The 27,487-nt window shown below is 36.1% G+C and overlaps 3 protein-coding genes across 5 annotated transcripts; 2 read left to right on the top strand and 1 right to left on the bottom strand.

The window, feature by feature from the left end:
- Nucleotides 1–11,588: 11,588 nt before the first annotated feature.
- Nucleotides 11,589–15,595, bottom strand: LOC113290215 (WAT1-related protein At1g09380-like). 3 transcript variants are annotated; one of them, XM_026539797.1, is made up of 7 exons: nucleotides 15,359–15,595; nucleotides 13,656–13,718; nucleotides 13,447–13,562; nucleotides 12,836–13,049; nucleotides 12,349–12,504; nucleotides 12,106–12,257; nucleotides 11,589–12,011 (listed from the first exon to the last, which is right to left on the bottom strand). In XM_026539797.1, the coding sequence occupies exons 4-7, from the start codon at nucleotides 12,971–12,973 to the stop codon at nucleotides 11,900–11,902; spliced, it is 558 nt and encodes a 185-aa protein (XP_026395582.1). In that variant the 5' UTR covers nucleotides 12,974–13,049; nucleotides 13,447–13,562; nucleotides 13,656–13,718; nucleotides 15,359–15,595; the 3' UTR covers nucleotides 11,589–11,899. The 3 variants fall into 3 exon arrangements, with proteins under 3 accessions (XP_026395582.1, XP_026395584.1, XP_026395583.1); XM_026539799.1 differs by lacking the exon at nucleotides 15,359–15,595 and adding an exon at nucleotides 14,915–15,331; XM_026539798.1 differs by lacking the exon at nucleotides 15,359–15,595 and adding an exon at nucleotides 14,871–14,892.
- A 4,115-nt stretch (nucleotides 15,596–19,710) lies between these two features.
- LOC113291879 lies at nucleotides 19,711–20,862 on the top strand. Its single transcript, XM_026541363.1, has 3 exons — nucleotides 19,711–19,837; nucleotides 20,177–20,507; nucleotides 20,655–20,862. Exons 1-3 carry the CDS (start codon nucleotides 19,711–19,713, stop codon nucleotides 20,860–20,862), a joined length of 666 nt encoding a protein of 221 aa, XP_026397148.1.
- A 280-nt stretch (nucleotides 20,863–21,142) lies between these two features.
- LOC113291878 lies at nucleotides 21,143–22,069 on the top strand. Its single transcript, XM_026541362.1, has one exon. The coding sequence runs from the start codon at nucleotides 21,143–21,145 to the stop codon at nucleotides 22,067–22,069; it is 927 nt and encodes a 308-aa protein (XP_026397147.1).
- The last annotated feature ends 5,418 nt before the right edge of the window (nucleotides 22,070–27,487 follow it).

The raw sequence follows: 27,487 nt of genomic DNA, 5'->3' as shown, positions 1-27,487 counted from the left end.
CTCCTACAGATCAACCCATCCTATCTTGTGACCGAATTTACTCTGGAACGGTCATTGTCTTGATTTAGGCCGGAGTACTACAGATTGATATCTCGAATCTAAAGCACCCCCTTTGCAGAGGTGCATCTGTGTGAGGTTTAACATTTCGCTCGGTTCGAGGAGTCTCCTCCGTACGGTCGTCTCCTCAATTCCTTAAAAACCAGCAAATCGTTTTTCCCCATCTACACCATGCCATGGAAAATAATTGATCTTTGTTTATAATAGAAGTTTTTATCGTGGTGTTGACCATGGATGTAGCCTGTAAAGTTGAAACACGTATATATTGTGTTATGGTGGTATATTTATCTTCCATCTCGCTTATTATTTCTCCCATGATTGGTTCAAATCACCAATCGCCACATGTGATCATGTGTTCCGCTGCGCTCAGGGTGCAAATTTTCCTAACAATTTGTATCAGAGCCCTTGGACGGGACGGTGTGGTTGAACATAAAATTTAATGATAGCTTATTGTACGGGTGGAGAAATATGTTTTGAAGATTATGTTTCAATCGTTGGTTACACAAAGATGGATTTGTGATGTGATTTACAAGGTTCAACTTGGTAGAAGTGTATGTACTTCGTTTGGTTTTATGATGTAGCATGGGATGAAGAATAAATCTGAATAAGTTAGAATACATATATACTTCTTGAAGGGTGTTAGTAACCACGCGCTATAAAGTTTGATGAAAGGAAGGGGCTGTGAGGTCTCATGTAGAACCAAGTCCAACAACGCTTCGAAGTTATGCATGAGATGTTTTATATTTAGGTTCTTAGGTCTATTTTTAATGTCTTCTTGATGTCTTGCACGTAATATCAAGAATTTTCCCGACCTCGAAAGCATGTAATACAGTAAATGGGAATTCACACGGTAGATATTTTGAGTGAGTATGTTAGGTGTGATGATGGTAAAAAGGATGTCAGATTAGAGAGAGCTTTAAGAATTGCTCAAAGTATTAAGCATGTTAATCATAATGGAGAAATATGATGGTTTGTTTCAGACACACGGTATTCATGACATGTGATGGAGTATGATATTGAAGCTAATTCTTTCTTTCTGGGTAAGAGTTTAATTTGTTGTTCGCTTACTGGATAGGTGAAGCTAGCGGTGATTCTTCTGGATACTTCTATTGGTGATTTGTTGTGTAATTTGTTCAAGGATTTTGTCATGGTGATTAATGATTTTCGTGGTGTTTGTAAAACGTGGCTAGTTTCACAAGTGTTCATCTAAAAGAAGATGGTTTGAAGACTTTTATCAACATCATGGTTTTTGTTCGAAGAGATGGTTCTATGAAGATGAAAGTTCAGACGTGAGTTTCAGAGTAATTCTATGCTTATATAGAGATGGTGTAACCAGATGAAACTGATTCTTTGTTTGATATTCTCATGCTTGTACATGATCCGAGGTGGAGAATTGTGAGATTCAGTCGGTGGTGAGTTTGACCAAAGTTAAACTTTATCTTGGGTAAATTTGTTTCTAAAGTTTAGGTACTTAGGGGACAAGTTAAGAAAACATGTTTCCAAAGTAATGTTTTCTTAAGTGCCAAGTTTGTTTCTCTATATAAAGTATTAAAATTAGAGTTGTAGAGATAATCCGACCTAGAAGAGTGGTAAATGCTTGTGCTTACAATTTTGGTCTCTTTGTTGGGAGGGTCGGGTGCTACCGTGAATGTCAATATCCTGTGTGAGGAAAAACTTGTAGAGATGGTATTTTTGGTGTTCTAGTATTTAGTAGTTTGCCATAAACCAAGTTTCTAGTATTTTTATGTTTCTCATCTTGTACTAGCAGCTTTGAAGAAGGTATATAAGAGAAGACATGAGGATGGTTTGACGATTGGTTATAGATTGTTTTTTTTTTCTTTAATGGTGTTCTCGGGTATGTCTTGTTACATCTTAATGTTTGATTTTTCTTCTGTGGGTTGGTAAATGAGCATGCAAAAATCTTTTCTTATAATAGAAATTTTTCTGGCGGTGTTGACTGTGGATGTAGCATGTAAAGGTGAACCACGTATATCTTGTGTTGTGGTTGTGTGTTTATCTTCTGTCGCTTTTATTAATTCTCCCATATTTGTTTCAAATCACCAATCGCCCTTTGTGATCATGTGTTCCGCTGCGCTGGGGTGCCAATTTTCCCAACAAAGGATATCTTGAGAGATAATTCAAGAGGTTATATTGGGAGGAAAAGTATCAAAATTATGAACAAGGTCTCACTTGTGCACTTAAATAAAATTGTAGAAACTATCAAATAGTTTCTAGTATTTCAATATATGTGCTTATTTCGTTCTGTTGACTTGGCCCAATAGCTCTAGGGTCCTTTTTAAAAATATATTTTTAGTTTGGTCCAAAAAATTATTGTTTGGTCCCAGAGTAAATAATACTTACACGGGATGACATCATCATCTTTTAATTAATGTCAGAAATGAACTAGTATAATGAACTACTATTACGAGTTCATTCCATCATATGGACATACCATTAGGAGTTCATTATACAATATAAATACCTATTACGAATTCATTTACGAGTTCATTTTACATTATGAATACCTATCATGAGTTTATTCTACAAGATAAAATACAATAATTAACTACCATTACGACTTCATTCTTCAAAATAAAAAATTATTTCTAGTTCATTCTACAAAATAAACGGTTGTAAATAACTATTATATATGAGTTTCATTTTACAAAATATACTGTTAGAACTAGAATGAACTACCATGCTCTAAAATAATGTTCATTTGGATGGCATTAACTCTCATTATACCTAAAAAAAATCGAAACATAGCACAACGGGTACTAGCTGTGTAGATCTCGTCGAGACCTTTACGACTATATAAAATTTATTTATTTCAAACTTATATTTGAGAGATATTTCATTGTAAAGTATCTTTTTTTTATATTAATAAGAGAAAATAAAGAAGAAATCAGTTTGTTTTTTTGTTTTTTTTGTTTGTTTAAAAGCTTTTAGTATTGCCAATATGGTGTTTGATGAAAGTTCAGACAAACATCAGTTTTGTAGAATATTTTAATATGTAGAGAATATTTTTCTCTCTTCTTTTAGGGTTTCCATGGCGATATGTAGGGGAGGTCTGATTTCCCCTCCTGTTCGTTTTGTAATCTCCATCGTGTTTTCACTATGTTCGTGATTTCCTTCTCCATGTTTTTCTTCCACGTTCCCCTTTGTTTCTCTCAATTTTTCGAATCTATTTTCAGTTCTTTCTTAGGATTTCTTTGTTCGTGGGTTTTTTTTTTTTTCGTTTGATGTTTTCCGTCTTGCCTAACTTACAGCCTTGTTCTAGCAAGGATCATGATGTTGATGACTTTGTCCAGTGTCCATTCAAGGGTTACGATGGATACAGCAATGGGGTTAGAGGCAGGGGTTTGGCCAGGAATTCAATCTCTCAGCACATAAATGGGAAGCACTTTAGGTCAGGTGAAGGCCTTAAGATATGCAGAGAAATAATTAGAGATATTGAAGTTGTTTACTGCGCTTGGGAGGAATTTCTTCAACATATAATCAAGGTATTAGTTATGCACTTCACATATGCGTTTCCAGGACTGGAAAAAAACTTGATATAGAAGCACCTTTCAATGTTCGGGGTGCCAACTTTCTTATCTATGGGTGTCAGAGACCTACTGCTTTAGCTAGTGGTGTTGGAGTTGTGGTTAATCATACAGATCCTGATTCAGTACCTTGCCTTGACACTGAGATATTGGACAGTGTTCTAAGATCTCAAACTCACACTATCAGGCATATTCCAGCCAAGTGTATGATTAATTTCTCTAGGGTTTTCAATCTCACCTTAGATGAAGTTATTCGCCATCCTACAGATCAGTATGCTTGGATTAAATTGTTTCTTTTTCCTACTTGCATTCTTCGGAATTATGTCCCTAAGAGCAGTCCAGAAGAGAAATCTAGAATGCGTAAGTACTTGCAGGTTGGAGCTATCACTAATACTCTGTCTAAGTGGCGTGGTACTGATGGGTGTTATCAGTTGGTACATGAGACACCACCCCCAAGAAGAAACAGTTGAAGAAGAAGATCCAAGTGGAGATTAATCAAAGATTGTGCAAGAGGAAAGTGAGCCAGGGGTCATTCACTGCTGTCATTCGCATTCTTACTTCTAGTGGTATTACACATTAGAATGATGCAACTCTTGTTGATCTGCAACTCAAACATCCATCTTCCCCTTCTCCTGCCATCCCATCCACTCCCATTGATGTTGAACCCTTCACATCTAGCAAAGACATTCTTCTAGGGAGGATTAAGAGTTTCACAAGGGGTACATCCTGCGGCAGGGATGGTCTGCATGCTTAACACATGATAGATGCACTTAGTGGGTCAGCTGCTGCAATTTCCGATGAGTTGCTCACATCCATTACAACTGTTATCAATCTTCTACTGGCTGGTCGGTGCCCTCCCCAACTGAGTGAGTACATTTCTAGTAATCCACTCACCGCCCTCCTCAAGCATGATGGTGGAATTCACCACATAGCTGTGGGAACAATCTGGAGAAGATTGGTATCGAAATTAGCTGCTCTTAGTGTCAGCAAGGCTATGAATGGGTATCTTAGTGACTTCCAGTTCGTAGTCTGAGTCTCATGTAGAGGTGAGGCTATTATACACTCGGTTAATAGCATCTTGGCTAAGAAAGGCAGCCTAATTTCCATGTCTATGCTGCTTGTGGATTTTCGGAACGCCTTCAATCTTGTTGATAAAACTGCCATGATTTTGGAAGTTAGGTGCAGATGTCCCACTATATCAAGATGGGTTGAGTTTTATTATTCTAACCTTGTTAGGATGTATTATGGTACCCACACCCTTTTTTCTTCATAAGGAGTTCAACAAGGTGATCCCTTAGGTCCCTTACTCTTTGCTTTGATACTACATCCTATTGTTTTGAAGATTTCCCAAGTTTGCACACTGCATTTGCAAGCGTGGTATCTTGATGATGGTACTCTGATTGGTGACACTATCATGGTCTCTAAAGCTCTTTAAATTATTAGGGAAGTAGGAGGTTTTGTTGGTCTAAACCTCAATATTCGTAAGACCGAGTTGTTTTGGCCTAGTGTGGATGTCAGGAGTTTGGGAGAATCTGTTTTTCCTGAGGATATTGGCAAACCTGACATGTGAGTTAAACTTCTTGGTGGTCCTGTGAGTTTGGATCCATGTTTCTGCAATAAGATGGCTAATGCTCGTGTTAACAAGACAGTGCAGCTGATGGATATTATCTGTGGTTTAAAGGATACACAATATGAGATACAGCTTCTTCGCAGCTGTTTTGGGGTCTCTAAGCTTTAATTTCCATTGAGAACTATTGCACTTGATTTTGTCAGTGAGGCACAATCCCTATTTGACTGTCATTAATCTAGTTTTGTCGGACAACTAGTTATAGGGACGGTCCTGGATTTGGTGAGATGCAAATGCGTGTTGCTTCTCACCCTATTAGATATGGTGGCCTTGGTCTGTACACAATGGAAGACACGATGCAATACTTTATCTTACCTCTTGTTTGCAAACACAACAGTTACAAGGCGATATCATGCGCAATTCTGGTATCACATGTATGCGTTCTTCTTGTACACATGCTTTAGATACTTTCATTCGTGTGTGTTATGGACTCTTCATCTCTCTGTATTGGAACTGCTGCCCCCCATCCAAGTAATAATTTTCGATTCAGTTATGTGATCTGGCTTTGTGGCAGAACAATAAAATTAAGCACACTCAAGACTATTTGTTGGCTGTTCCAATAGAAGGACTTGGCCAAAAATTTGGAGCTCGGCATTTCAGTGCCATTCTTGGGTATAGACTAGGTGTGCCTTTGTTTGTTAAGGATTGCTGATGTCCCTATTGTGGGAATGGAATGGATGAATTTGGTGATCTCGATGTACATTGTTCACACGATGTTGGCCTTAAATTTCGCCATGAACTTGTGCGTGACACCTTGGCAAATATGTGTTTCCGTGTTGGGGTGCAGACCAAAGCTGAGGCTCCACTGGGTTTCCTCGCATGTGATGGGGGTGAAGTTAGACCTGCAGATATCCTCGTTTATAATTGGGATTAGGGCTGCCCATGGTTCGGTTTTCTACCCGAACCGAACTGGTCCAATCCGACAAAAAAAATCCAAAAAACCAGAGACCGAAAAATCCAAAACCCAAGAAATCCCGAAAAAACGAATTCTAGGTGGTTGATTTTGGTTTGATGTCACAAAAGAACCAAAAATCCAAAAAAAACAAACCTAAAAAAAAATCGAGAGTTAGAACCATAAAAACCGACAAAAACCATAACAATATGTAGCGAACTTTCCATCATAGTATAATATATATACACTTTAATGAGTATATCCATAAATAAAGAAAATATAATTAAAAATGTATCTAATATTAAATTATATATGTCTAATATATATGATTTTAATGAGTATACCCATAAATAAAGAAATTATAGTTCAAAATATGTCTAATTTTGATGATTTGCTTTGCAATTTTGATTTACGAGTTAAAAATGAATATCTATTAAAAAAAACCAAAAAACCCAGAAAAACAAAAAAAAAACGGTGGGACGGTTCTGGTTTCTAATATTCAAAACCGAGCATGGCCTGGTTTGGTTTTTGATTTCTTATAAGAGATATTGGTTTGGTCCTTGGGTTTGGCAAAAAACCAAACCAAACCGAACCATGGGCATCCCTAATTGGGATAATGGGCGTGACACATGCTTTGATGTAACTGGTATTTCATTTTTCACTGGCAATGGGATGCAGAAATTTACACCTGGTGAGGCTATTTCCCGTGCAATGGAACGCAAGCGTAATAAATATCTTGATATTTGTTCCTCTCATGGATATAGCTTTGGCACTTCGGCTTTCACGAAATTGAACAAGCTTGGTGAGGAAACTATGGTTTTCTTGAAACGGCTTAAGAATTATTTAACTAGGCATGATTCTAATTCCAAAGTAGGAAAATTTTTGTTTCATAAACTAGGTGTTGCGATTCAAAAGAGGTGAGAGCTCAAATTGTTGCTCGGCTTCCAGCCGTTACCCTGGCTTCTGGTAATTAAATTTTGTGATTACTTTTTGAAAAAAATAAACAAAGAAAAAAAATGTATGCACGTAAAGAAGAAGGAAAAAAAAAAAAGAAAGGGGAGGGATACTTCAAATATTTTAATATTTCTAAAATAAATAAGGACCAAACTGAACTTCCATTTTATTGTTGCACCAAACTACCTTGGGAGCGCAACTGAAATAGGACCAAAAATTTTTTTTGCCGATAGGATTTTAGAGATTTGAAATATTCCCTTTAATTTAAAAGGTTTACTAGATAATTTGGTATATTCAATGGCAAAATATCTGACTTATCATGAAGTCAACCACTATTTCTGCTTTTCTAATAACTCTCTCTCCTATGTAGAGGCGATTTCAGGCGGGAGAATACGGCAAGCTTCACTGCTCAGGTCTAAATAGCTTGATTTTCTTTTTCTAGAGAAGAAATGTGAGGGGAAAAAAAATTAGCAGTCAACCCATGCATTTAGTTAACCTCATTGACTAAATCCTCCATTCATCGGTCCATCAATTTCATATAGATTGCTTGTCTGCTGATGTCATAACCCCTTCATATCATGCTTCACAAAAAATAAAAAAAAATAAAGAATAAAAAAAATGATATCTATGGATAGACCCAGGGCCGTCTTAGGGTGCAGGCGAGCTAGGCGGCCACCTAGGGCCCCAAATTGTTGGGCCCCAAAAAAAAGTTTGTTTATAAATCAATTGTAACAGTTGTAAATGTTACTAAATGATTTTGTCACATTTATTAATGTAACATATGCTTGTGACAATTATAGTTGTTACAAGCTATTTTGTTACAGCTATAAGTATCACTAATTATCAATTGGTTGTGGATTTTTGAATATTAAGGCCAAATCGAAAGTTTGCAACAGGGAATCTAACCTTTAAAAGCTGGAAAAAAAATCGACGGCCTTCGGCCGCCAAGCTAAATGAAAATTACCGCTTTAATAGTATAAACTTATCTCCCACACTAAAACTTTGCCTCCATTGTTGACTTCATATCACATAAAAAGGCCTCAAAATTCAAATTCGCCTATCCCGAAACTGTAAGACGGCCCTGGCTAGACCAATTTAAATATTGTCCGCTTTCAGTTCCTAACGAGATCCCTATGACTGAACCCTCTAGTTGCAACAGAGGTAGATTACATCCTGACCATTTCTATAACCGTGGATGTGGTAATATATATATATATATATATATGTATATATATATACACACATATATATATTATAAAAAGAAGTGGTGTGTGTAGAAGTATAAATCCGACCCTTGATTTTGTCATCCCACGACGCGGATCGATTCATTATATGTTGTATATAGACGTCCGTCCGATCGTTGGGTTTCCTGATTTGACTTTGTCTCCATAAATTTTCCTTACTTGAATTCGTTTTTGATGTGCATCCGTCCATTGGCGAGACATACATCCGTCATGCGATTCCTAGATTTTCCTTGTATAACCCTGTTTCTAACTACAAAACAGTTTCCTAACATTTAATTACCAAAAACACGTTGGTATTGATTTTATTTATAATTGTTTTCTACGGTTTCATTCCCACCGTCAAGCTTCTCTCCAAACCCTCCAACCCTAATTCAATTCTTTACAATCATAATTGACCCGTAAAACACATGGTCTTTACTGGGATACCGGTGGTACGGAGTGCTGCATGCTCTATCCGACATATTAGAGTTTCTCCACCAAACTAAAAAGAGACCTTTTGATTTCTTAAAAGTTTTCACTGGATAAAAAATCGGACTAACATCACTAGGTGGTTCGCTTCACAGTTGAAATTTTAGGACTATATGCCTTATCGAATACAATAAACAAAGGCAGTTTCAAACAGGGGATCACGTTTACTTACCGAGGAAGCTAATGTGACCATGCTTTGGCCCAACTAGATGCCCGACATTATTTCTAATTCCTAAAATTACTAAACTCTGTTAGTTCTTACTGACCCTATAGTTTCGAACCTTGAATCGATTCCTCATCGCTTTTACCAATCGATTTTAGATTTAGACTATGCGACAAACATTATGATACATCCCAACTATCTATTTATATCATAAGTCTACAAAACTAGAGATAGTCGAGATCTCCCGAAAAATACAAAGAAAAGTCAGGGATTTTATTATCTTTCTTCTTCAAGATGAGGACTTTTCATTGTCGATCAGAATTACCGAAGTTAGGACTTACCTAAGCCCAACTTAGCATAATTTAATTACCGATTTTCTATTCGGACCAAATTTCTTAAGTTAATTATCGATTTCATAATTTGGCTGAATTTCTTAATGACCATATTTCCAATCATAACAACTCTCTATCGCAAACTTAAAAATTCACTACTCACAAAATAATTTTCAGGTTAAACAAGAGAAGCTTATGTAGTTGGTGATGCTGTGGAGAAAACGGATGCTGATCAAGGGAAAAAAAGGGCTGGTTGATCAATTTATAAGTTTTTGGTGAGAGAAAAAAAAAGAGGTTCATAGTTGGTGCGTAAAAATTGCTACAACTAATTAAACAGCGCGAAACTTTAGACCTCAAAATAAGACACTTCTACAGGTTAGTAGTTAATTAACTTAGAATTTGTTGATTAGTAATTAATTGGCATAATATATAAGTTTTATCAAGTGGTTTATGTGCATCTATATTATTGAAAAAAGTGGTGTATGTATCCTTGTGGTAGTGATCGTTAGTTCGTGAGGCATAAATCTATCTATCCGTTGTGTATACAAATGAGTTATGTTCGTTGTGACTCAATTTTTCTAATATAGCTTAATTTTCATAATTAGGTTTCTAATCTAACTTAATTTTGTAATTTAAAACATTTAACTTTAATGCTAAATATTAGTTTTGACGCTAAATTTTCTAATCAACAGCGGGCCGTAAGCCTCGGCTTATTTCACCCGACCACATCGAGGCCGCAGGTCTCCGCTAATTTATAGGCCTATTGCCATAGATTTCGACCTAATCACAACTAATTTTAACGTGCAAACATTACTTGCCACTATTGCTAATCCATGGTAGGGGTCGTAGGCCCCGGCTTATTTAACCCGACCAGCGAGACATCCCCTGATCAATCTATAAGCTCAACTCCCGGGCTACATGCCTCGACTCAACCTCTGAATTTTAACCAAAATGGATACTATGTTGGACCCTTGATTTCCTAATCTCCGGCCGGGGCCGTAAGGTCCCGGCTAATTTGACTCGACCAGCAAAAAACTAAAACCGTAGGTCCTTTAGCTAGCACTAGACCGTTCCTATTAGCCGGGGTTACTATTACCTGGCTAACTAAAAACAATATTATAACCTGGCTATTGATACCACCCCGACCAACTTGCATGTTGACTAAGATATTGTGGGAAGAGACAAACCGACCGACCAAATAACCTAAAAGAAATCGATAAAGGTTGAGCCCCGGCCGTAGGCCGGGTGATACCTAGTGTATATATATATAGTCCTTTTTGTATAAAGAGGCAGTTTTAAGCAAAAATTGGAAGATAATACATTGTTTGTTTGTTTTTCTTTCTCTTTTTTTCTATTTTGGAAAGAAAAGAGAATCAGAACCGGAAACCAGGCATAGGATTTGTTTTTGTTTTTTCTTGCTAGAAGTTGTTGCAAATATGTTCAAGTTTTCAGATATGAAAAAACTCGGACACTATTTGAAGTTGAACTAAAAATGAAGAGAAGCAAGATGCTGAGGAAATGAACACTAGGATACCCCTAATTAGACTAACAAACTGACAGAGACAAAGAGAAATTTTTGAGATTATTAAGGTAAGTTAAGATATGTTTATTTCTGCGATTGGTTTAATCAAAAGCCGAATCAGGTATGATATGATGATTGGTTTAATCAAAAGCCGAATCAGGTAAGTTAAGATATGTTTATTTGAAATCAGATGATGATGAACACTAGGATGTGTAGGCTGAACCTAAGCACTAGGAATTAAGGATCCAGGGAGATTATTAAGCGGGAAATTTTTGAGGGAAAATACTACTAAGAAAGAGAAACAGCACCTGTCAAATCCAACTGTCAAAGATTGAAAGCCATAAATCAACAAGAAAAGCTAGCTCTAAATGAACCCCAAATGCAGAGCAAAAGTATCCCTTAATGAGTTAATGTTCCATCTGCAAACTTACGGGATGGGAAGAAAAATTATTATGCGTCATTCTGCAAACCATACGAGAAAATCTAGCTAGTTAGAAAATCTAGCTAGTGCTTGCCGAGCCGCTAGCTTATAATGGCATTATGAGCGGCCGCGTGGGAGAGCACTGCCCAAAATTTAAGACAAACTAGAGCAAAACAAACCCCACAAAAAAAGTGAGAAACCAATTACAGCAACTGCAAACATAAAGGGAATTCGAAGAAAAAATCTTAAAAGGAAAGGCTACTGTGAAGAGATTAAAAGATTTGAAAGGGAAAAAATTTACGAACCCATTGATTAACTCTAGACACTGTTATTGCACTTAAATCTATTTTTTGAAACCAACAGTAGATTCACTGGACTTTCATGGTGCCAGAAAATTATAAAAGAGCTGTTAAAAAGGCCCGAGACATAGCATATAATTTCTAGTCTTTTCTTTACTCATAACTGCACATAATTTATTATTAACAGTGTCTCGTCATTCTTTCATTTGATGATGGATTAAGAATATAGACAAAAATAAATATGAGATAAAGTTCTAAAATGACCAGAATAGTACTTCTTCCTTCACATCATGATTAATATCGATTTGTTCCTGGCCTAGTTTATATTACTTCCTTCACTTCATGGTTGCTACTCTCGCCTTCTGCCAAGCCTGCCTATATATCTCCTGTTGATATACTCCTCATATGAGTCTTCGCCCTAGCCTCCTTCCAGTTACCCCATAGGAACCCGAAGAATCCCATAAGGATTAATGATGAACCCAATAAGCTATAATAAAAGAAAAACAATATCATTGACTGTCACCCCTTGGGTACAAACACCTAAGCATCTACAAAGAAAAAAAAATTAATTATAAGTTTACCTTCCAATATATAACTTTTCCTTCAAGAAGGCCCAGCCAAGGACTGCCACAAGTATCAAACTTAGCGGGTTGAACATTGAAACAAAGACAGGACCTTTCTTCGCAATGAAAAAGGCAGTAACAAGGCATGCAATCGCGGAACCAAAGACTCCCTGATTTGAAGACAGAAGATATCGGTATACAGACAATCTCAAGACAAAAAATGATTGTTCTTAGCAAATAAGTCGAGCTAAAAGGACTTACACTATAAATGACAGATATCAGTCTCAACTTTGACTGCAATGACCAACCACTGCCATGATCCATAATAACCCCGATAATAGCACATTGTAGAGTGGAAAACATTGAAGTTGCAGCAGTGCTAGTGATAGGATACGGAAAGTCATCACTAAGTCCTTTCTGCAGTATATTTAAAATAATGCACTTAATTATTATGAACTAGCAATAGCGATCACCGAATAAGCAATGAATAAGCAATAGCGATCACCGAGATCTTTTCGAGGAATTAGGAGGTTGTTAAAGGCAGTTAGATAAGCTAGTTGGTCAGAACAAGTGCAAATGCTTTTCAACTGGAAAGGGGGAGAAAGGCTTGGCGGGTACTTAATGTACTAACAATGTGGAAAAGGTGGATTCCAGGAGCGTTGAACTGTAGGTTTCACAGACCAATAGCACACTTACATACTACAACCAAACGCACTTAGTATAAAGATAGTCCATTTATGACTCATACCTGTAATATGCAACTTAATGCTATAAATAATGGACCCAGAACAGATGCGCTGCGGGTGCTTGATCCATTTAAGTAGCTAAAATCATATGCAGGATTTTCTACATTCAGTTGAAACCCTGTGTAGAAGGTGACAGTCATGGCCCCACCAACCGTAAGGAACGTTCCAAGAATCTGAGCCCACCCAGCATTTGACCTCAAATGTACTTCTTCAAACCTTTAGAAACCCAAAGATAGATCATTTTAAGATATTTTGTTAATATATTCTCTAACAGCATGATATAATCTTATATCTTAAAGTGACAAATACAATTAACTTGAAAGAGGACATAAAAGATTAACATAACTTTACATAAATTTTAAAGGGGACTGCAAATCTGGAATCCAGTTGGTAAATATTGGCCCTTAGAAGTATATAGAAAGAGTATTATTTAACTCAACTAGTTGATAACTATTCTTTCATTTTTCCCTCAAAAACTGATTTACAAAATAAGGACGATAACAAAAAAAATATGGACGAGAAAGTAACAAAGAGGGATGCATATAAAAGCTCAATTGAAATTGGACTTCGAACAATAACTCCAAAAGTAGTTCCAGACTTGGAGTAGAAGTACCTGAATAATACCGCGGCGACGAATGTCAATGCAGGAAACACATTATTTACGGCGTTGGCGATGGTAGGACTCGAGTTTTGACCCCTAGACTGAAGAGCGAGTTATTCAATGTAACCCTAGAAAAAAATACAACTGAAGTAAGTAAAATCTGCATCACCTTTTACTACTGGCTATATATATATATAAAATAAGAAAAAGTAGTTGCTTACCCAAGAACAGAAAATAAGATGAGTCTTAGTAACACCTATGGGTTCATGCCATGAGTTGAGTTCCTGGAAAACATCAGTGACAAAAAATGTTTGTTACACAATCTTAACCAAATTACGAAAATCGGAAGAGAATCCCTATTAGGGTATGGTGCCAAGAAGAATATTATCAGTCTCCAGTTAAGTCCTAAAAGGGAAGCTAAGTAAGAACCATTTTAAAGATACCACTTATGACTCGACATTAAATCTCGATGAGTCATGCATTTGTCGCACATTTTTACAAAATGGCCATACAAAAAATCTAGACTATTTTGTTATTAATTGTAACCACCAACGGTTGGAGTGGTACCAGGGGAGGTTTCCATTATGAGCTGCTAAGATTCTAAAGAGGCGACTGATATCTACGGAGATACTTTCTATGAGCACTACAACAAACTAAATAGGTATAGATGGTTAAGTCCTAGAAGAGCATATAAGCAAGAACCATTTTAGAGATTCCAATCATGATTCGACATTAAATCTTGCTGGTAATGCATTTGTCACATATTTTGACAAATAAGATGAACCAACCTATTTTCTAATAAGCAATCACCAATTTGTGGTGTGGTACCAGGGGATTTCCATGAGCTGCTACGACTCTAAAGAGGCCACTGATGATCTACGGAGACACATTCCATCAGCAACAACAAACGAAATAGGTATACATGGGGTAACTTATAATCCTAGTCAACCTATATTTAGTGCTTTTATCAGATTGGATAGATCTATAATTAATACTTCTGCAATAGACTTCAAAGTAAAACCTATTGGGCTACTACCCATTACATAAAAACCAGATACAAGCACATTTCAAGAATCGGAATTTAAGAACATAACAAGAGAGTTATATGCTCCAAACAATAATCAGTATTATAAAAAACAACATAAAAGAAAAAAAATCCCATTTTCCTTCCTTCAAGACCATGAAGAACTCATGTTCAGAAGAAAGCAGAGATGAGTTATCTTTTTCAAGAAAACATAATAAAAACCCTGTAAGATGTAGAGCCAATAAATAAAATGCCTAAGCTTAAGGATTTTCCTTTGAGCTCTTTGAGCTCATATTAATGATTCAAAACCAGTAGAAAATAGCATACATGATACCTTTTTAAAACTGTTCAATCAACCCATATTAATGATTCAAAAAACAAGATATAAGAACATTCAAGAAACAACATATACCTTTCACATAATAATGTATGTCATCAGAACAAAAGGGTTCATACCAGAATCAAGTGAAAATCTTGTTAGATAACTCATCAATGAAGACCCAACCTGTATCCCCAGCATGGAACAAACCGGAAGAACAACATCCCTCCAATTCAAAGCTTTCAATTTTAATAAACAGTTACCCATTTTGTTTTAATTATTAGAAAACAGAAAAAAGGAAGAAGAATGGAGAATGGAGACCAAAGCTCCAAGAACGATGACGAACAAACAAGATGAAGAAGGAAGAAGACGACTACTAGCTACTACTGCTTGTGTTGTTAAAAAAGACGTTAACTTTACAAATATACTGGGTTCGGGTTATTTTGGGTCCGGTATCCGAAACCGAAACCCAATCCCCAATTTCAATTTGACCTAAACCTCGAAAAGACTACACTTATTTATTTCATGCCCTAATTAAATCCTCGATTCATAACATGGAGAAATTGGTTGAGGAAATTTACCTTTTCTTCTTCTTCAGCATCTCCTTTCCTGCTTTCGAATTTGCAAAATCATGAATCTTTCGGAACATTTAACCAGAAAAACAAAGAAGAAGCTGGAAAGCCATACAAATCTGCTTTCTAACTTCTTCCTCTTCTTCATCTTCATCTTCTTGTCTTCCGTTGAATGCTCCAGTCTCTCTTTCACCCTTCAAAAATACTCTCTCTCTCTCTCTCTCTCTCTCTCTCTCTCTCTCTCTCTCTCTCTCTCTCGGACTCTCTCGATCTCATTTTTACAAGTGACAAATATTGTAGTACCCGTTTTAGGTTACTAGTGTTTATTGGGCTTGTTTTTTACGCACAATATCCACCATAACGCCTATTTCATTAACGCGCCAAACCGTTAGGAACCAAAAGTAAAACCGAACCAATAGATGGTGTCTGAACTGGTTACCTGGGTCAGAAGGAGCCAAGGTTTGAAAAAACACCAGTGTTTCATGAAAAAACGATTATCAAAACGGTCACACCCATAACCGTAGTTTTTTTAAGATTGTTCTTCCGTTTACGCGTGTTAGTGCATAGCTCGGTCGATCTCGCATACGTTGCAATATCAAGCATGTTTGTCAATGTTAGTGATCAAAACTATGAGTCTTGATTTCTAGCCTATTATAGCTAAGTCTCGGACTATGATAGAAAAGTGTAGTTGAGCTCAAGGACTTCATGGCGATTCATCATACAACGACGAAGATCTACTCAAAGAACCGTGGAACTTCATCAACAAAAAGGTATGTGGAGACTTGAACTTATCTATCACTCAAAAGTCTATCTATTTTATCTCCTACTTCTTATGAGACAAAAAGTCGTATGCTATATAGACTGGATCATATACATTTGACATTTCGAGCTGAGTATTCACTGCTTATCTTTTTCACGAAATAGTGTGTTGGTAAAGCGTTTCGCTTTGGTCAAGTTTATCTTCACCTAGTGACGAAAGTCATGAAAAGTTTCAATTACTTTGAGAATTGCTCTGACGTGAAACGGTCTATGAATAACGGCTATATAACATCCTCTGAGAATGTCTCAATGATTGGAATGAGATTTTAGATTACATAACCATGTATTCCTTAATCCGAAGTTTTTGAACTTTGTTGATTGAGAGAAACCGGAGGAATTGGCTTTGCCAAGTCCGCGAACTTAGTTTGTAAACTCAGTCCGCGAACTGACGGAAGTTCTCTTGCCGAGAATTTCTGCTGGGTTTTTCCAAAAACTCATTTGCGTGTTTAGTCAGCTAACTCAGTCTGCGAACCTAATCCGCGAACTGGCGGAAGTCTCCTTGCCGAGATATTCTGCTGAGTTTGGAAAACTCTGTCGGTTTCCTTAAGTCCGTGAACTTGTTTGTGAGCTTAAGTGGTTATGATCTAAAGATGTGCTCTGAACATGAAACTTAAATTACTAAGGAATGCTTTATGCAAAACGTGGCTATAAAGTTCATGAGACGATTCAATCGAATCGAATCATCTTTGTTTCAATTGTGTCTTGTGTAGTTACATAAGATCTCATAGCAATTGAACAACTCTCTAACTAGTTCATTTGAGTCAATTGAACTAGTTATGGTGAAAAAGAACTAGGTTAATATGAATTGCTCATATGGTTAACCTTTTGGGTTATTATGTTGAACCAACATACATGTACACGTTTGGGCATGGTTTTCACAAACCCAGTAAACGTCTACCCAAGTGTGTGTGACAAGCTAAGTTTTCGATCTAACGGTTGAGAAATATTAGCTTGAATCTAAATCAGGTTTTCATCTAACGGTGAATATGGATTGCTTTGTAACTAAGGCAAAACCCTGATTTGAAGGTTATATAAAGGAGACATCTAGCATTGTGCAAAACTAATCCCCCACACGTCTGTGTGATACTAGTGCGCTCGCTAGAGTCGATTATCCTTTAACCTTTGGTTTTCTTCTCTAAAACCAGGTTAACGACTTAAAGACTTCATTGGGATTGTGAAGACAGACCGATACTACTTTTATCGTAGTTGTGTGATCTGATCTTGCATCTTCTATCGTACGAGTACAATCTATTGATTGGCTTGAGATCGTGAGAGTTCTCCGATAGGCAAGATAAATAAGTCACAAACATCTTGGTTTCACTGTTTGTGATTCCTCGACAAACCGCTTGTGTAGTCAAGAAGGATTGTTGAGACGTGATTGATTAATCTAGGTTGTTCTTCGGGAATATAAGACCGGATTATCAATTGGTTCCTGTTCACCTTGATTTTATATCTTCAGACGGAACAAAACCTAGGGTTTTTCTGTGGGAGACAGATTTATCCTTTGATAGACTTTTCTGTGTGAGACAGATTTGTTTATTATCAAGTCTGCGATTTTAGGTTGCAGCAACTCTTGGTTGTGGGTGAGATCAGCTAAGGGAATCAAGTGCGCAGTATCCTGCTGGGATCAGAGGCGTAGGAGTACAACTGTAACTTGAATTAGTGGGAGACTGATTGGGGTTCAACTATAGTCCAGTCCAAAGTTAGCTTGTAGTAGGCTAGTGTCTGTAGAGGCTTAATACAATGTGTATTCAATCTGGACTAGGTCCCTGGGTTTTTCTGCATTTGCAATTTCTTCATTAACAAAGCTTCTAGTGTTTGTGTTATTTCTTTTCCGCATTATATTCTTTATATAATTGAAATAATGCAGGTTGTGCGTTAAAGATCATCAATTGGAAATACAACCTTTGGTTGTTGATTGATATTGATTAATTCTTGGACATTGGTCTTTGGTACCATCCAAGTTATCTCTCTTTGATAAAGACTCACAGATTTCCATTTGCTTGAGTAAAGATCAAATCGAGAGATTGAGATATAAACTCTTTGAAATATCTTTTTATTGATTGAGTCTAACTGTCTAGTTGATTATCATAAAAACTATATTGGAGTTTGTCCATACAGATTGCTAAGCGAAATATTGGGTGGTGTTGTTAGACCCCCGCTTTTTCAACGCGCCCATTATAACTGTTTTTCTAAAATTGAATGTTTTCTAATGATAAATAACATTTGACATGGCATTCCAATAAATTACCCAATTAAGTATTTGGAGACAATATCAGGAGTTCATGCTCATGTGGGAATAATACAAAGAAGGTTTTTATGGTCAGAAATGAAAATAATTAGTCAATTGAAGAAGCCATGGTTAATTCTGGGGAACTTTAATGCCATTACTTGTGTAGAAGAAAAAATTGGAGGAAAAGCTCCAATAGAAGATCAATGCTGGATTTCAATAACTGTATTGATGTGTGTGAATTACTGCAAGCTCCAAAATCAGGGCAGCAACATTCATGGTCTAATTGTCAACATGGCAATAAAAGGATTCTTTGCAGTTTGGACAGAGCAATGTTTAACCAATTATGGTTACAAAATTACAAGGATTGGGGGTTTAAAGTGGGGTTAAGAATTGATTCAGATCATGCACCATTATTAGGAGGTAGTTTGAGTATTCCAAAGCCAAAAAAATTTCCATACAAATTTCAGAACTTCATGGAAACAGTTCAAAAAAGTTGTTTAGAAGAAGTAGTTGGAGACCCTGCTTTTGTATTTCAAACAAAGTTGAAGAGATTAAAAATTATTCTTAAAGAATGGAACTGGAAAAAATTTTGGAATGTTAATGTTCAAATGAAAGAAGCTGAAGTCAATGTTCAAGAGGCAATGGAAATATCTGATAAGGATCCTTTTAATGAAAAAAACTGAATAAGTTGGTGGAAGCCCAAAATGTTCTTAACACTAAGGAAGTCCAACTTAGTGCAATGATGAAACAAAAAGCTAGGGTTAAATAAATCAAAGAGGGAGCTGCTAATACAGATTTTTTTCATACTTCTATCAAGATAAGGCAAGCTCAAAATTTTATAAGTGAATTAGAGGATGAAAATGGAAATGCCAGTACTGATCAAAAAAAGATAACAGAGCTTCTTGTACATCATTTTGAAGAGAAATTCAAATTTAAAGAAGTGGAAGATGCAGAGTCATTATTGGATGTAATTCCAAAAAAGATTACTGAAGAAGACCAAAATATGTTGGATTATGTTCCTAGTGCTGATGAAATTAAAAACACTGTGTTTAGCATGGACCCTGAGAGCTCTCCAGGACCTGATGGATACTCAGGTGCTTTTATAGAGCCTACTGGCAAATCATACAAGCAGATGTGGTTCAAGCAATACAATATTGTTCGAGGAAAAGGTTCATCCCCAAAGGACTTAATTCAAGATTTCTAGTTCTTCTACCAAAAGTGCAGGGAGCAAAAAAATCCAAATCATTTTAGGCCAATTGGCCTGAGTAATGTGAGTTTCAAAATTATTACCAAGATTATGACTGTAAGAATGAGTATTTTGATGGAAAAGCTGGTAGCCCCTCAGCAAGCAGATTACATAAAGGGTAGATGCATCCAAGAGCAGGTACTTCTTGCTTCTGAAATGGTCAATGAAATGAAGAAAAAAAGAAGAGGAGGTAATGTTGGACTTAAACTTGATATTTCACAAGCATATGAATCTGTGAGTTGGGAATTTTTATTTCAAGTACTTCAAAATTTTGGTTTCTCCACAAGTTGGTGTGATTGGCTAAACATTATCTTTAAATCTGCAAGAATATCATTGTTGATCAATGAAGGTCGATGTGGTTTTTTTCCAGTGAGTAGGGGTCTTAGGCAGGGTGATCCCGTATCTCCAATTTTATTTCTGCTAAAGGAGTAAGTTCTAAGTAAAAGGATTACTCAACTAGTAAGTGAAGGCAAAATAACTCCAATGGTTATAAGACATGGAATAGGACCAACTCATCTGTTTTTTGCAGATGATGTCTTTATGTTTTGTAATGGAGGAAAGAAATGTCTACAAAATGTTCAGCAGTTATTAGATCCATATCAAAAAAGCTCTGGGCAGATCATTGACAAGAGTAAAAGTAAACTTTTCATTGATGGCACAATTGTCTTAAGGAAAAATTTGATACAAGATATAATGCAGATGGAGAGAAGTGATTTTCCTGACAAATACTTGGGTGTCATTTTAGCAGCAGGCAGAGTAAAAACCTCAAATGTGTGGCCAATGGTAGAAATGTTACAAGGAAAGCTTGCTGCTTGGAAAGGAAGAATGATGTCTTTTCAAGAAATATCGGTGCTTATTAAGTCAGTTCTTTGCAGTATCCCCATATACAATATGGAAACGTACAAATGGCCTTCTACTTTAATCAAATTCTGTGAAAACTCTATTAGAAACTTCCTTTGGTGAGGTGATGGTGAGGTTAGAAAGTTTAAGACTTGAGCCTGGAAAAGGGTTTGCACTCCTTTTGAAGAAGGTGGACTTGCTATTCCAAGACTTGTTGTCATTAACAGAGCATTGCTGATGAAGATGATGTGGAAGATCATGCACTCAAATGAAGAGTGGGCAGTTTTCTTTAAAGCTAAGTATGTGGATAAGAATGGCCAATGGAGTCATAAATGGCAACTATCTACTGTGTGGCCAGGTCTTAAATGGGCATGAGAAGTCTTAAAAAAATATAAGGTGGAACATTGGAACTGGTGAAAAAATATCAGTTTGGTATGATGTTTGGATAGGTGAAAATCCACTGGTGGATAAAATGGGTTCTTCTCAACTCTTCCTAAAAAACAAGAAGATGAAGCTAGCTGACATCTTATATATATGATGTTCATGGGCTTTACCAAGTGAAATCCATTTTGTGTTAATAAATCAAAAATTACCTGAAATCTTTGGGGAAGAAGATGAATTGATATGAAATGGTGATATTAAAGGTACATTTACAATGTCAGCGGCAACAAATAAACTCAGACACAAGGAAACTAGAAAGCATTGGTCAAGGTATGTATGGAATAACTTTTTACATCCTAGTATTGCAAGCAATATTTGGAAATTGGTGCAAGGAATTTACATTGATGATGCAATTATGGTGAAAAATGGGTATGATTTAGCATCTAGATATTGTGTATGTGAAAAAGATCAGGATAGTATGAACCATTTACTCTCGAATTGTGTTGTTAGTGTTGAAATATGGGAATGGATTTCAGCCATTTTTCAGTTCAAGGCTCCTAAATCATTTGAAGATGTATGGAAGTGTGCAGAAAATAAAAGTCCTCTCATAAAGAAAATCTGGATTACAGCTTCTTGTGTTATTCTAAAGGAAATATGGTTTCAGAAAAACAAGAAATATTTTGAAGAGGTTAAACCAAATGTGCAGACCATTCAAAGAAAAGTAATCAAGTATGTGAAGGAGGGTGGTCTGAGAATGAAAGGGCATAAATGGAGTCAGATTTATGATGATCAGATAATAAATTTTTTCAGCTTGGGGCACAGAAGCACAAAATTTCAGTGTATCAGAGCTTGTTTCTGGTCTCCTCCAACAAATGGCTATATTCTGTTTTGCTGTGATGGATCATCATTTGGAAATCCAAGAGGAGCAGGCTTTGGTGTGGTCATCAGAGATGAATTTTTCCAAGTAATAGGTACCTTATGTGGTGGTTTGGGAATGACAACAAATTATATAGCAGAGAATTATGCAGTGTTATGTGCAATAGAGTTAGCCATAGAAAGGGGATTAACAAAGATCATAATCAGGTCAGATTCCAAAACTGTATTGCAGGAGTTTGGAGCAGGCAAAATACCATGGTTTCTTAGATCAAGATGGAGGAAAGAAAAGTCAAGAATTCCTTCTATACAATTTGAACATTGTTAAAGGGAGGTAAATTTTTCTGCTGATATTGTGGCTAAGAGGGGAGTTAATCTGATGGCAGGTGAAAGACAATTCCACAAAGGCAGACCTAATTTCTTACCTAGAATTGAAATGCCACATTGTGAGTAGTATAGGTTCTGTTAGGAGCAGTTTGAGGTTATTCTTTGTAACTCCAATTTTGTGGTTTTTCTTCTTTTGTTCTTAATTTGATTTGTATTTTGGACCTTTGTTTTGGAATTAATAAAATAATTGATTTACCAAAAAAAAAAAAATCAATTTACTTCTGGCATGCATTTCTTTATTCTTGCGAAACACTAACCATTTTTGTAAAGGTTTCACGGACACAAAGCTCAAAAATTTCATAATTAATAAGATTGATGTGTTGAAGATGAACACAAAGCTCAAAAATTTCATTATTAACTCGATGATCGCTGCTACGGTGGGACGACCGACCGACAAAATTGAAGATAAGCTATCAAGTCTTCTGAACAAGATGCATTTTCTTAGTATGTGCAATTTACGTTTTTATGGTAAAAGAAACAGTTGACGCTGTTACGTTTTTTCTGACATTTCTTACCAAGTAGCAAAAGGTTGAGTTACAGTCAGATAAACAAACAAATATGAATTGACTTTATAGTTACAAACTACGTTTCTTTGTGAAATCTGATTACTAGAGCAATACAGGTTATGTTCTTCATTTGATGTTCGAGTTCTGTCTCTGCTGGTGCTCATTGTGGTTAAGCTGATGATTGCTGCAACTCTTGTATACGATCTGGGATTGTTGTATCAAATCGGAGGCTTTTGGGTTCTCTGCAAATACTACATAATATGCCGACACACACCCCTGAGGCCAAGCCATGGTGATCCTACTCTGCAAACGCAAGCCACAGACATCAAAAGTTAGCCACTCTGAAGATTAAACTTAAATGGTTTTCATAAATTCCTTAATACCCAGAAATGACTATTTGTTTGATAGTAGTTTTGTGATTGTGATTGAGGTCTTTTTACCCATATGAAGTGCAATCCGTAATAAGTTAATAGACTATTGACCAAGTTGAGAAAAGGCCTTTTACCATAAGATGGTCGATCAAGAAGATATATATTGCAGTAGCATGATCCTTATTGATTGCAAGTGACCATGACCCAGCAACACGGGTGCAAAGTGCAAAGTGCCAAATTGGACCTTTGATTAAGCTATCCCGATGACCGGGGAAGGAAGGGTACCATGCCTATTGTAATTGAAATCATACCTTTAGAAAATCAGAAGCAGTATTGAGTTTTGAATCAATATTCATGCGTCTTTGAATCAATAATCATGCGTCTCACTTCATCTTGTTCTTCGAGATACCCAAAATTTAAAACCTAACAGCAATAGAACAAGGTTTTTTCAAGTAGCATAAAATAAAGAGGGTAAGGAGAAAAAAATTGTTGGAGATTGTTTGAAACGAAGATTTGATCACAAATTATAATTTTTCTTAGTATAGCCGCTTTCAGAATTTAGGTTTGGGTTTCATTAGTTTCCACAGAGAAAAGTGAACGAAGAGGAGGAGAAGTTGGAAACTAAAGTCGAAGGAAAGAAAAGAAAAAAGAAATGTGAAATCGTGGGTTCAGTGGGGATTGACCCCAGATCCTTTGGTTGCCTATTTCTAACCTTTCTAAGTTAGGATTGATATATCTCATATTGGAGGGATAATTTGGAAATTTTAAGGGTATGATACCAAATTCAATCTTTTTTGTCAAATTGGAAAACAAAGTCATGTCACATAGAGTCAGATCGCTACAAACATACACTTATAAGGTCTTAAACGTATTTTCCTGCTCTGATACTAATTGAAAAAGCGGGGGTCTAACAACCACGCCCAATATTTCGCTTAGCAATCTGTATGGACTAACTCCAATATGCTTTCAAGAGAATCAACTAGACAGTCATACTCAATCTAAGAAAAGTATATCAAAGAGTTGTATCTCAATTTCTCAATTCAATCTGCAATCAAACAAATAGAAAATTGCGAGCCCGATTGAATATAAGAAATAACTTGGACGGTATCAATAACCAATATCCAATTGTCAATTAATTTAATCAACAACCAAAGGTTGGATTTACAATTGATTGAACTTACGCACAACCTGTGATAATTCAATTATATAAACAAATATAATGCGGAAAAGAAATAACACGGACACCAGATATTTTGTTAACGAGGAAACCGCAAATGCAAGAAAAATCCCGGGACCTAGTCCAGATTTGAACACCACACTGTATTAAGCCGCTACAGAAACTAGCCTACTACAAGTTAACTTCGGACTGGAATGTAGTTGAGCCCTAATCAATCTCACACTGATCAAGATACAGTTGCTTACGTCTCTGAATCCCAGCAGAATTCTACGCACTTGATTCCCTTAGCTGATCTCACACACAACTAAGAGTTTCTACGACCCAAAGTCGAAGACTTGATAAACCAATGCTACCTTAGTAACAAAGCATTCAATATTCACCGTTAAATGAAAACCCGATTAGACTTAAGATAATATATTTCAACCGTTAGATCGAACTTAGCTTATTACACACAAATGAAAAGTGACTTCATTTAGATATGGGTAACTGTACCTAAACGTGTACACCTTTGTTGGCTCAACAATAGTTAACCGAAGTTAGCCATATGAACACTTTCATATCAACCATATTCATCTTAATCATAACTAGTTCAAATGACTCAAATAAAACTAGTTCTAGAGTTGTTCAATTGTTTATATTCTCATAGAAGTATACAAGATACAATTGAAGCAAAATCGATTTTGATTCACTCGAATCAAGTCATGAACATTATAACCACGGTTTGCAAAAGATTGCATTCCTTAATATATAAATGTATTAGTTCCTGAACAAATCGATTTTTGAACATTATCCACTCAGGTATACAAACGCGTACGCATACCTTAGTGGTCATACTAAGTTTGGGTTCGCCAGTATGCAAACGGGTACGCATACCTCCAAACTTGGCAAAAATTCCCAGACCTGAACCTCACTCTAGCACACGTACCGGTATGTGTACAAGGTTCCCGGACTTTCTCAAAACCAACCAGTACGCATACGGGTATGCATACTATGGTTTCTGGACTTGGCTTATATATATGCAAGTACGCATACTATGCTTAAATCCAATTATTATAAAATCTCATTTCAACCATTGAAACATTCTTGGAAGACGGCAATAGCTGTCTCACACAAACTATTAGCTTCAAAGCAATTTTCAAGTGATCGAATGATCAATACGAAACATCCCGAGTCTATATCAAATGATTGTCTCACACAAATCATGTAAGATGTTCCAGGGAGATTTTCACATGATCATCTTTTGACTTTCGTCAAGAATATAAGATGAAATTGGTTAAAGCGAAAGCTTACTAACACATATTTCGAGAAATATGTAAGCGAGTTAAACTCAACTCGAAATATCAAATGTGCATAATTGAAGTCTATATAGCTATACGACTTTTGTCTCAAATAGGATATAAAGTAGATAGACTTTTTAGTGATAGATAAGTTCAAGTCTCAACATACCTTTTGTTGATGAAGTTCCACAAGCTCCCTTAGTAGTTCTTCGGCTTCAATCGATGAACGCCAAGACTAATGCTCAACTACACTTTCTATCCTAATTCGAGACTTAGTTATAAGTATACTAGAAATCAAGACTTATAGTTTTGGAAACTAAACTTGACAAACAAGCTTGAGATAGCAACGCTAGCGAGTTCGACCGAGCAGTGCTCTAACAATATCCCCCTTTGTCAATTTTAGTGACAAAACTATCAATACATATGGATTACAAAATAAATAAACTTTGTAGATTCGCATCCAAATGCTTGATCTCCTAGGTTCTTCAAAATTACTCGAAATCTTCGTCACTTCCAAGTACTCTAGTGATTCTGAACGTGTTCAACTCAGTATCATAGTTGCTGAAGATCCGTAGCTATAACAATGAGAAGACAGTTGGTCTCAATCATTGTTATACAATGTCATAGTATTATTAAACAGCATCAAAGTCCAATTGTATCACAACTTTGACAACAATACTATGGTGATATGTATCACTCCCCCTTAGTCAACACTTCATCTCACATGAAAACCGCTCCCCCTTACATAATGATCCGTAAACCATATGTATTTGTAGTGTGAACCATACATTAATTCTCCCCCATTTTGTCAATATAAATTGGAAAAGACACGAAAACTAGTGGATCCTAATGAAATTTTCATAGAGATACTTCATGACCAAAAGAGAAGATATCAACTTTGTTTCGATGATTTCACATAGCGGAAACTAGTGTATTCATCAAGGAGTTTATAAAGATACAAGAAAACTCCTACAATATTACACAACTGCACTCCCCACAAAGATTTGGAAATTAAGAACAAGTTCGATTAAGAACTCTCCCCCATAAAATGTCATCCCCAAAAGAACAACAAGAGAGACCTTACTTTCACAAGAAAAGAAGGATTTCTTTGGACATTAACAAATCACATGAAGCATGAATTTTTATCCAAAATACCCAATTAAGCTAACCACAAGAGAAGTCATGATAGATTTAATTGGAAATGCTCATATAAGAGAATTTACGGAGCCGCACAATATTTACACAAAGATGTGGATCAGGGAAACACCAATACTGCAGAATATTCAAAGATTCATTCTATTTTTCATCAATATTTGCATAGAGACATATAATAGACTTAATCTTTGTAGACAAAAGTTCATCTTATCTTCATCAATATTTGCATAATGACATAATAGGCTTAACTTTTGTTGTCAAAAGTTCATTCTATCTTTTATCAAAAAGGACATATGATAGACTTAACTTTTGAGCAATTATGGGACAATCATAGTTCACGGACGCAAACATACATATCCCATAACAAGTTGCAATATGAAACCGTAAAGATTAATACTGCAAAATCATCTTCCAAATAAACTTTAGAATTTAATTAAATAAATCTAAAAACATTGCAAGACAAAAATCGTTGGAAATAGCTATGTGTACTCACAATAATTGTTATTCCAAACCCTAGTTATCCTTCTTAAAACACAACAAAAAATTCTCGTAAGAAGTTTCCTAACCATTAAGGCCTCTAAAAATTTATTTATCGTCCCCGAACTCCTTGTCGTCAACAGCCATAGGAACATAAGGTTCATGAAGAAAGGAGTCCATTCCAACAACCCTTATAGAATGATACCGAACCAGGGCCTTCTGAATTTCGAGAGTCCTCAAAACAACATCCTTTATTTGTTGAATCTCCTTTCTTGTTTCTTTCAATTCTTCAAGAACCCCAAAAAACTTATGTAGATTAAAAGGAACAACTCTTGGTTTCCTCACATTCCTCCTTTTTCTTTTAAAATTTGAAGGTGCGGAAGATTTATCTTTTTC

Source organism: Papaver somniferum, chromosome 6 (genome assembly GCF_003573695.1).
Source record: "Papaver somniferum cultivar HN1 chromosome 6, ASM357369v1, whole genome shotgun sequence".
Taxonomy (NCBI): Eukaryota; Viridiplantae; Streptophyta; class Magnoliopsida; order Ranunculales; family Papaveraceae; genus Papaver; species Papaver somniferum.
The sequence above is the reverse complement of the archived record's forward strand: the minus strand, read 5'-3'. Positions and strand labels throughout refer to the sequence as shown.